This window comes from Trachemys scripta, chromosome 3 (genome assembly GCF_013100865.1).
Source record: "Trachemys scripta elegans isolate TJP31775 chromosome 3, CAS_Tse_1.0, whole genome shotgun sequence".
NCBI lineage: Eukaryota > Metazoa > Chordata > Testudines > Emydidae > Trachemys > Trachemys scripta.
In genome coordinates this window covers 146,063,074-146,073,735 of record NC_048300.1, presented here as the reverse complement: position 1 = coordinate 146,073,735, position 10,662 = coordinate 146,063,074, and the positions used below count along the sequence as shown (strand labels likewise).

At 41.2% G+C, this 10,662-nt stretch overlaps 1 protein-coding gene across 1 annotated transcript; it reads right to left on the bottom strand.

The window, feature by feature from the left end:
• Positions 1 to 3,345: 3,345 nt before the first annotated feature.
• On the bottom strand, positions 3,346 to 7,338 carry LOC117875171 (cytochrome c oxidase subunit 7A2, mitochondrial). Its single transcript, XM_034766196.1, has 4 exons — positions 7,190 to 7,338; positions 5,147 to 5,236; positions 4,134 to 4,218; positions 3,346 to 3,566 (listed from the first exon to the last, which is right to left on the bottom strand). The coding sequence occupies exons 1-4, from the start codon at positions 7,205 to 7,207 to the stop codon at positions 3,508 to 3,510; spliced, it is 252 nt and encodes an 83-aa protein (XP_034622087.1). The 5' UTR covers positions 7,208 to 7,338; the 3' UTR covers positions 3,346 to 3,507.
• Positions 7,339 to 10,662: the final 3,324 nt, after the last annotated feature.

Here is a 10,662-nt window from a genome sequence, read left to right as displayed (position 1 = left end):
ACCTCAAGAAGTATTCCCATTTGCTGCGGAGTATCAAACAGGTAAGTGTTTGTTTAATGATACCAGCTGGTACCATTAAATAAATTGACAGGTGCTCATTTGCTGAACAAACACTGTACATTCAAAAGCACAAAAGTGATTTATTTTGGTTTATCTTTTTTAAAAAATAAATGATCACAGCAGATGCTTTTTATTTGTTTTGGAGTTTTTTGTCTTTGGGGGGATTTTTTTGTTTGCTTTATGCTTCAAACAGAATTTAGGAAAGCTAAACTAAAAAGAGGTGTTTTACTAAGCAGGACTGTCTGAAAATCAATAAAAGACTGCACAAGCATACGCACAAAAGGATGGACAATAATATATGTTGGAAACATACATTTAGTTCTGACTCACGAAGAACTCTCACCACATGAATGACTTCTTTGCAGTCAGATTTGACCGATCAGGGTCAGTTTGTGCATAATTTTGTCTGACTCACTTTTGCAGTTATACAGCGCCAGCTCCATCTCTTCAATATATAACATAATTGGGACGTGATGGGGGGAGTGTAGAATAAGGCCCTTGTATCTCAATGACAGAGGCTGCTGAAGCAACATGCAATAGTAAGGAATGATAATGATAGCCAGTATGACAGCTTAGAGAAGTGATTTGGGGGCAGGGGACCCATAAGTTACAAGGCCAGAAGGGACCTAGCCCGACCTCCTGTATAACACAGGCCATAGGACTTCCCTAAATAAATTCCTGTATGAACTAGAGCATATCTTTCAGAAAAACATCCAATCCGGATATAAAAATTCCAGTGATGAAGAATCCATGACAACCCTTGGTGAGTGGTTCCAATATTTAATTACCCTCACTGTTAAATTTGCACCCTATTTCCAGTCTGAATCTGTCTAGCTTGTCAACTTGCAGTCATTGGATCTTGTTATATCTTTGTCTGCTAGATCCCTTTCAGTTTGGGATAGTCCTGCATTTTGTAAGGTGAATATGTAGATCTCATTGTTTAAATCTCCTGAAGAAATGGTCGGTGCCTACAAGGCTTCTTTTACTTCTTTCAGCAGTATCTTACAGTTGGTACATCTGCAGAGGCTGGCAGCTATATACAGAACTGTGGGTGAGTGGTTCAATTCCTACCCCAGTGATCCCAGAGGATGGCACTGGGCAGCTCAGCATCTGCAGGCATCTATTCCATCACTCCTCCTGTTTGTGAATGTGAGGCTGCCTCAGTGTGTGAAGGGGAGAATGAAGGGATAATTTGGGCTGCAGCTCCATCATGTGTCAACATTCAGTCAGCTCACCTCCTTACAGTTACACTGAGACAATGAACATCAGGCTCTCCCTCCCATCAATTCCATTCCTTCAGCCTTCTCTCTTCACTCATGTGTGCTCTCTTCATATGCATTGACCTCCCTCATGCAGCAGTCTGCTCTCCTCCTCTAAATCTCTCAAACACCCATTTATTAGGGTTGCTGTTTCCTCACTAGTCTCTGCTTATTGTAACAGGCAGTGTACATGTGACAATTCCCTGGAAGTCATAATGTGAAAATCTATTCTATTCCTTCCTCACTTCTCTGTTCTTTGTATTGCTCCTGGACACACACATTTGTCATATTTCAGTTGTCTAAAGTAGCATGCTTGCCTGTGGCTCTCAAAAACTCCATGATTTCAAGTTTGGTAGTAGTGAGATGTATGATGGTCAGAAATGCTCTGAAAGCAAAATATGAAGTAGGCTGGCACCCACATTCTGCAATCACTTTAGTTTCACTAAGTACAGAAAGGAAGAAATATGTTTAAAAACCCTAAACCTTTGCTTGTTGGTCATTTAAATTTGTTAATTGTGTGACTAAGTCTTATACGAATAGGCAAACAATAGATATTTTACAAACTGAAAAAAGAATGACTGGGTACAAGCTTTTCCCCAAAATAAAAAAGTTACTTTTCTGGGATATTTTACTATGAAGGGTTCCTCCTACAAGACGACATGCACCTTGTTCAATTACATTCCAATTCTTTTCCATCAGCTACAGCATCTATCCGACTCTGGCTACAAAAATGCTGTTTTGTTGCTTTGCTGGTGCAATTATGAACACTATGATGCCTTTCTATTGTTAAATGAAGTATAGCAGTAGGTAACAGCATTTAAAAAAAAAAAAAAATCATCTCCACGCTGTTGAGTCCTGCCCCACTCACCTATAACATTGCTCATAAGCCAACACCATTCATTCTCTAATGGTAGGTGTCTGTACTACAATAGGGAACAATTTGACCTATACTTCATTAGTAACCAAAGTCCTAAGTGTCTACTATTGTAAAACCACTGTAGCTGCATTAGTCAGGGGAATTGTTCTGGATTTACACCTGGAAAACTGAGATCAGACTCTATATTACTGTCCTGGACTTTCCTCCTTCAGATTCATTTATTACTTTACCCTATACCAAAACCCAGTATTGCTACTAGTTGTGAACATGACAACAAGAACCAAGTAGTTTACAGTTGACTGCTTTGATTTACCGTGATCAGTTTAGAAGCAGACTTGTTCAGTTTGAGATTATAGAAGTCATAAAATGAATCGATTTCTGCTCATTTCAGCAGCAGTAAGAGAAACGCTTATCAAGTATACACGTGAGCAGGGCAAGTACACAGAAATAAGCTACAGAATTTCATGAAATAGACAAACATGGGGTTTTACTAAGTGGTGTTTTTTAAGAAGAAAAAGCACCAAGACGACCAACCAGAGATGTGAATTTAACCGAAAAGAGTACCCGCCATCACCACCCGCACATAAAAAATTATATATAAAAAAATATTCCATAGGTATACTGTGTTCCCTTGCAGGCTCAATGATGCTGTCTTAGCTTGGTGAAGCAGTGAAAGGAAAGCTGCTTTACTGTTATTTTAAAACACATAGGAAATTCTACTCCTCCTGCAATATCTCAATTTCTAAATACTTTAAACATGTTATTTTAAAACCAAGAAGCTTAACATATGGCTAATTAAACCTTCCAACTTGAAAATGTTATTCATTTCTGACCAAAGATATAGTTAGACTAAAAACTTGTTATTGATTAGAAGATTTTATTTTTCCTGTAAATTACTGTAAGGTCTAACTAGCTTAGATTTCAATTAAACTAGAAATCAAAGTTAGACACTTCACATTTTCTCCTGTTTTCAAAACACTTCTTACTGAACTCTTCCTTTCTTGCAATTTATATGCAAGATGAGTTCTGCTTAAGCAGAGCACATACCATAATGAACAGAGTTAGTCACACTTAATAAATATATATTCATTGTTAGGAACCTGAACTCTAAGTATGTAGAATGTGTTAGATTCCCAGATTACACAAAAATCATGTAAAAACTGCTTTATTGGTTGCAGTTAACATGTTACAATAAATATTGATCCCAAACATGAAATCAACCATTTATGACAAGGACAAGCAAGATCCTTGAAGAATTACATGAAATTGGATAAGGAGATGGTAATTAAGGAGGCATCTTGTAAACTGGAATCATTTCATTTTCTTGGGCATTGCAGCTACAAACAGCTCATAAACAGCATAGCATGTTCCTGAAATGGAAAGAGAAAAGATTAAGTTTACAGAAAGGTACACATACAAACTGAGCTGCAAGTTAGCCTTTGTTTTGCAAAATCTCATTCTTTGAGTATATAGGATCCAATTAAGAGACAGACCTGACCTAAACCTCACAGCAAGTGAGGGCCTCAAGTCGAGCTTCATTTGAAGCACTGAAAAGCTTTTACCAATGAAATTTTACCTTTGCTTCTTTTTTCAGGAGCAGCTTTAAGGTACTTTTATAATGTGCTTGCTTTGATTTTTTTTTTTTTTTTTTTAATAAAGAAAACATTTGAAGTTGTATCTATATGTGGTGAGTACTCCTAACGGACAGGTTAAATCAGGCTTTCAGCAGATAGGTTGAAACTGAAACAAAGTTTAAAGTTTTTAATTTATGCTGTACTAACACTTTTCTTGTCCTTATTATGGAGTGCATTTAACATATTTTACACATACACAATTGTACAAGAGACTTGCCATTCACATTTTAAAAAAGACGACTACTTTTCAGGTTACCCAAGAAACATAACTGTTTAATAATACAGTTTTCTATCAAACCTTACCAAAAACAGTTAGACCCATGGTGATCATATACAGCACACCATCTGATACTCCACCCTTAAGATGCACTGGCATTCCATTATCCTCCTAATAGACATAAAAAAAAAAACAGGAACATGAATAATCTTGTGTGCATGCTGTTTTTAAGTTGTTCATTTTAGATATTCTAAATTTACCAAATTTACAAATAATTCATTTTTGAGAGCTGGGTAGCCATATCATTCTTTCCAAATACTGTTAGTTTTCATTGTTCTTGAAGAATCCTTTCTAGCCAGTATGTTCCAACATATTTTTTAAGTCAATAACTTAAAGAGTCAATCTTGTCCTTCAAGTTCTTTTTATTTTTTGCACCAAAAGTTAGATACTACATTCTGATGTTAAGGTTATTTGGAAGTTGCAAATCTCAGCGTCTTTCATTCCATTATATCAATACGTTATGTTAATACAGCACCTTTCATCCACAAAATAAGCACTACCTAAGTATTTACAAAACAATGAGGAGTCCGGTAGCACCTTAAAGACTAACAGATTTATTTGGGCATAAGCTTTCGTGGGTCAAAAAGCACTTCTTCAGATGCATGGAGGCCTAAGTATTTGTTTTCACCCACACATGTTCTACTTTTTATTTGTTCTATGAACACACTTTTCCTATTTGGAACTATTTCATTTATCCCATCAGAAGGCTATTTCAAGAAAGTGAAACAAATTCATATATTTTAAACCATGTAGCACTATCACTCAAGCAGTCAGATTGTACAACAGTTGACAAGTCTAAAGATGCACCTTTTTCCATGTACAGAGCACTTCAGTAATATAACACTACTCTTAGTCAATTTGAAATATATTAGTTTTACAAGTTAGTCCCAATTTAAAATGTGAAAGTAGATCTTTTCTCTTCTTATTCCTCTAAACTATCTAATTAAATGCTACAATCAAACTACATAAATATCAATACATTCTATCAAAATCTTTTCTATTGCAATAAAATTACACATTGATCATGTCTATTCAATACCTGAAAAAGCTTCTGCTTCTCTGGAACTCTGTTTGCAATTTGTCTGCGTGAAGCAGTGCTTATGGTCCTCTGGGAAATTTGCCGAAGAGCCTACAGTTAGAACATATAGTATTTAAAAAAGGCAGTTATACTTATCCACAGAGAAGTGAAAAAGAGTTTTCCTAACTATTTACAGCTTACACATATTTCTAGAATTACAATGCTGAGGGAGTCTTAGCTTTCTGAAACTTGGGAAATGTGTAATACTAAGATCAATCAATTGAAGGACTCAAGTTTTATAGAAGAGATTCACGGGTTTTTTTGTTTTTGTTTTATTTCCACTCCAACAAACTATTACTGTTTAACTGGTAAAAGCAGAAGCTATAGTTGCATGCCCACTGTTCCTTCTCTTCTGTGCCAAAGATCAGGCTTATGCTGCAGCACTAAAGAAAAACAACAGTCTTGATCAGTTTCATTTTGTTGTGCTGAGTCATAAGACTATACAAGCCTAGAATCTCATTTCATTACCATAAGTCTGCAATTAGAAAAAGCTAATTGCAACAATTTTATCTTGCTCACAGCTTTCTATTAAAGTCACCTTTCAAATGATCTCAGCCCAATGTCTGATCAAAATTCATTTAGCCATTTCTGAGTTAGGTACTCAACCATTCCAGCCTTAACAATTGACCACAAATCACTGCTGATCCTCTTACATGACAGGGGTGGAGTGACAGCCCAGCATTACAATGGCTCAACTTATTTATCTCCCAGAGGGCTCAAAGAGTGGTAATATCAACTGCACCTTGTCCCCCAAACTACCCCTGAAGTCTCAGATCTATCCTGTATTCCCTCATCTTCTTGTACATGTAGGACCTCTAAAAGAGAAGGCAAGACACCAAGGTTATGTCTACCTCACTAAACACCAAACAGCTGGCCTATGTCAGAAAACTTGGGCTGCAATGCTATTTAATTGTGATGTAAATGTTCATCTCTTTGCTACAATTCCTTTAACTTTAGTGTCTACCTTAGTTGGCAGTTTGAGACCTTGACCCAGCAAGTGTATCCCCACCAATAACCTGCCTAGATGGCTAGATTCCTCCAGGAGAATGCAGTTTACAAAGCTCAGAATTAAATGTGTGACAGATTGAGATAATGCAAGAGGATCTTGGCATAGAACGAACTTCCAAAAGAGTCATGTCCAGAATCTTCCCATCTTCAGCACATGATGCAAAATCCTCCCTCCCCTTTGATAGAGCTTTTCCACTACAGACCTTCATGTAGATATTTAATTTGCCTGGGAAACCCATCCCAGAGCAATGGAGCCACTCAGAAAACCCTAACATTCATAAGCAAGGAGGGGACAATATATGCGTTTCCACTTTTAAGACTATTTTAGTCTAAAATAGTCTTAAAAGTGGAAACGCATATATTGTTCCCTACTTAACCCTTAAAAACTTGTGCCTAAGCATCACTAAGGAGGAGTGATCATTTGAAAACTTTATCTCCTGGAATCGGAACGGATTAAAAATTCACGTTAAGTTGCTCTTGCCCGTGATACTAGGGGGCAGAGTGCAGCACCCGGGGTCTGTTTCTCAAACGTTCACGTCAGCTCAACGGGCAGCTGCAGATAAAAAAGCAAAAGACGACACCGGGCTGCCTACATAAGCCCCAACTGTGGCGTTTCCTGCTGTTTGACGCTGACAGCAAGGTCGGGCGGACATCACCACGGGCTGAGGCAAGAGCCAACGTGACCTTGCTGCACCCTAGCAAAGGCCTTCCTCAGAGCGGCCAGCTCCCCCGGACAGCGCCGCACCGGGCCCTGGGCAGACAGCAGGGCCCCCGGAGCCGCTCACGGCGAGGGAGACGGGGCAGGGCTCCCCTGCAGCCCTCAGCGCGCCAGGCCGCTCGCTGCCCTCCGCCAGAGGCGCTCCCGGAACAGCCCACAGCGCGGCGAGGCCTGGACGGCTCCCTGCGGAGCGCCCGGGCAGCTGAGGGGCAGGGGACGCTGCGGCGGGGAGAGGAGACGCGCTGGGCCGCGCTGCCCACCCGCCCGGCCCCGCTCACCAGCAGGTTCCGCAGCATCTTGGCTCCGGTCGCTTCACCTCGCACCAGGAAGCAAGGACACCGGAAGCGGAAATCGCTCGCCTGTGACTGGCACCTACGGAAACGCACGGCCAGCTATAGAGAGGCACGGGAAGTGGCTAGAGCGGCTCTACTGAACTCATAGAGCGCCGCTAGTCATGTGGTACCCGCCCTCCCGCAGCAAGCCCTCCCCCCTCGGCCGACGCCTGCGCAATGCAGGGTATAGTGTAGTGGGGCGGGAGGGGATGTTCTCTGCTACTGCCGCTACCTGAACATTCAGGAGTAGTTAGAAGTCCCAAAGGCCCATCAACTTTTCCCCAGCTTGGTTCACGGCTTGTTCAGGGTAAGCCCCTGGTGGGCCGTGAGACGCTTTGTTTACCTGAGCGTCCACAGGTGCGGCCACTCGCAGCTCTCAGTGGCCACGGTTCTCCGGTCCCAGCCAATGGCGCAGACTGGGCCACTGCTTCCTGCAGCTCCCATTGGCTGGGACCAGCGAACCGCGGCCACTGGGAGCTGCGAGCGGCCGCATCTGCGGATGCTCAGGTAAACAAAACGTTTTATGGCCCGCCAGGGGCTTACCCTGAACAAGCCATGAACCAAGTTTGGGAACCTCTGACCATTCCTGACAGGTGTTTGTCTAACCAGCTCTTAAAAAACTCCATTGATGGAGATTCCACAACTTCTCCAGGCAATTTATTCCAGTGCTTAACTACCCTGACAGGAAGTTTTTCCTAATGTCCAACTTAAAGCACCCTTGCTGAAATTTAAGCCCATTGCTTCTTGTCCTATCCACAGAGGTTGAGAAAAGCAATTTTTCTCCCTCCCCCTTGTAATAACCTTTTACATACTTGAAAACTGTTATCATGTGCCCCCTCAGTCTTCTCTTTTCCAGATGAAACAAACCCAATTTTTCCAATCTTCACTCATAGGTCATGTTTTCTAGACCTTTAAATGTTGACCTTTAATCATTTTTGTCACTCTTCTCTGGACGCTCTCCAATTTGTCCACATCTTTCCTGAAATGTGGTGCTCAGAACTGGACACAATACTCCAGTTGAGGCCTAATCAGCACAGAGTAGAGTGGAAGAATTACTTCTCATATCTTGCTTACAACACTCCTGCTAATACCCAGAATGATGTTCACTTTTTTTGCAACAGTGTTACACTGTTGATTCATATTTAGCTTGTGGTCCACTATGACCCCCAGATCCCTTTCCGCAGTACTCCTTTCTAAGCAGTCATTTCCCATTTTGTATGCGTGCAACTGATTGTTCCAGCCTAAATGGAGTACTTTGCATTTGTCCTTATTGAATTTAATCCTATTTACTTCAGACCATTTCTCCAGTTTGTCCCGATCATTTTGAATTTTAATCCTATCCTCCAAAGCACTTGCAACCCCTCCCAGCTTGGTATCGTCTGCAAACTTTATAAGTGTACTCTCTATGCCAGTATTTAAATCATTGATGAACATATTGAACAGAATCAGACCCAGAACTGATCCCTGCAGGACCCCACTCGTTATGCCCTTCAAGCATGACTGTCAACCACTGATAACTACTCTCTGGGAATGGTTTTCCAACTAGTTTTGCCACCATCTTATAGTAGCTCCATCTAGGTTGCATTTCCCTAGTTTGTTTATGAGAAGGTCATGTGAGACAGTATCAAAAGCTTTACTAAAGTCAAGATATATCACGCCTACCGCTTCCCTCCTATCCACAAGACTTGTTACCCTGTCAAAGAAAGCTATTAGGTTGGTTTGACACAATTTGTTCTTGACAGATCCATGCTGACTGTTACTTATCACCTTCTTATCTTCTAGATGTTTGTAAATTTATTGCTTAATTCAGTGCTTCCCAAACTTGGGACGCTGCTTGTGTAGGGAAAGCCCCTGGTGGGCTGGGCCGGTTTGTTTACCTGCCCCGTCCACAGGTCCGGCTGATCGCGACTCCCACTGGCCGTGGTTCACTGCTCCAGGCCAATGGGAGCTGCGGGAAATGGTGCGGGCCAAGGGACATACTGGCCGCCGCTTCCAGCAGCCCACATTGGCTTGGAGCACTGAACTGCAGCCAGTGGGAGCCGCGATCGGCCGGATCTGCAGACGGGGCAGGTAAACAAACCGGCCCGGCCCGCCAGGGGCTTTCCCTACACAAGAGGCGTCCCAAGTTTGGGAAACACTGGCTTAATTATTTGCTCCATTATCTTTCCGGGTACAGAAGTTAAGCTGACTGGTCTGTAATTCCCTGGGCTGTCCTTATTTCCCTTTTTATTGATTGGCACTATGTTTGCCATTTTCCAGTCTTCTGGAATCTCTCCCATCTTCCATGACTTTTCAAAGATAATCGCTAATGGCTCAGATATCTCCTCAGTCAGCTCCTTGAGTATTTTAGGATGCATTTCATCAGGCCCTGGTGACTTGAAGACATCTAATTTGTCTAAGTAATTTTTAACTTGTTTTTTCCCTATTTTAGCCTCTTTTGATTCTACCTCCATTTTGCTGGTATTCACTACATTAGATGTCCAATCACCACCAACCTTCTTGATGAAAACCGAAACAAAGAAGTCATTAAGCACCTCTGCCATTTTCACATTTTCAGTTATTATTTCCACCCCTCATTGAGTAACAGGCCTATCCCGTTCTTGGTCTTCCTCTTGCTTGTAATGTATTTGTAGAATGTTTTCTTCTTACCCTTTATGTCTCTAGCTAGTTTGATCTCATTTTGTGCCTTCGCCTTTCTAATTTTCTCCCTACATAGTTGTGTTATTTGTTTATATTCATCCTTTGTAATTTGACCTAGTTTCCACTTTTTGTAGGACTCTTTTTTGAGTTTCAGACCACTGAAGATCTCCTAGTTAAGCCAGGGTGGTCTCTTTCCATACTTCCTATCTTTCCTACGCAGTGGGATAGTTTGCTCTTGTGCCCTTAATAATGTCTCTTTGAAAAACTGCCAGCTGTCTTCAATTGTTTTTCCCCTTAGACTTGCTTCCCATGGACTCTTACCTACCAATTCCCTGAGTTTGCTAAAATCTGCCTTCTTGAAATCCATTGTCTTTATTTTGCTGTTCTCCCTCTTACCATTCCTTAAAATCATGGACTCTACCATTTCATGATCACTTTCACCCAAGCTGCCTTCCACTTTCAAATTCTCAACCAGTTCCTCCCCATTTGTCAAAATCAAATCTAGAACAGCCTCTCCCCTAGTAGCTTTCTCTACATTCTGAAATAAAAAATTTTATCCAATACATTCCAAGAACTTGTTGGATAATCTGTGCCCTGCTGTGTTATTTTCCCAACAGATGTCTGGGTAGCTGAAGTCCCCCATCACCACCAAGTCCTGTGCTTTGGATGATGTTGTTAGTTGTTTAAAAAAAGCCTCATCAACCTCTTCTTCTTGGTTAGGTGGTCTGTAGTAGACCCCTACCATGACATCACCCTTGTTTTTTACCCCTTTTATCTTT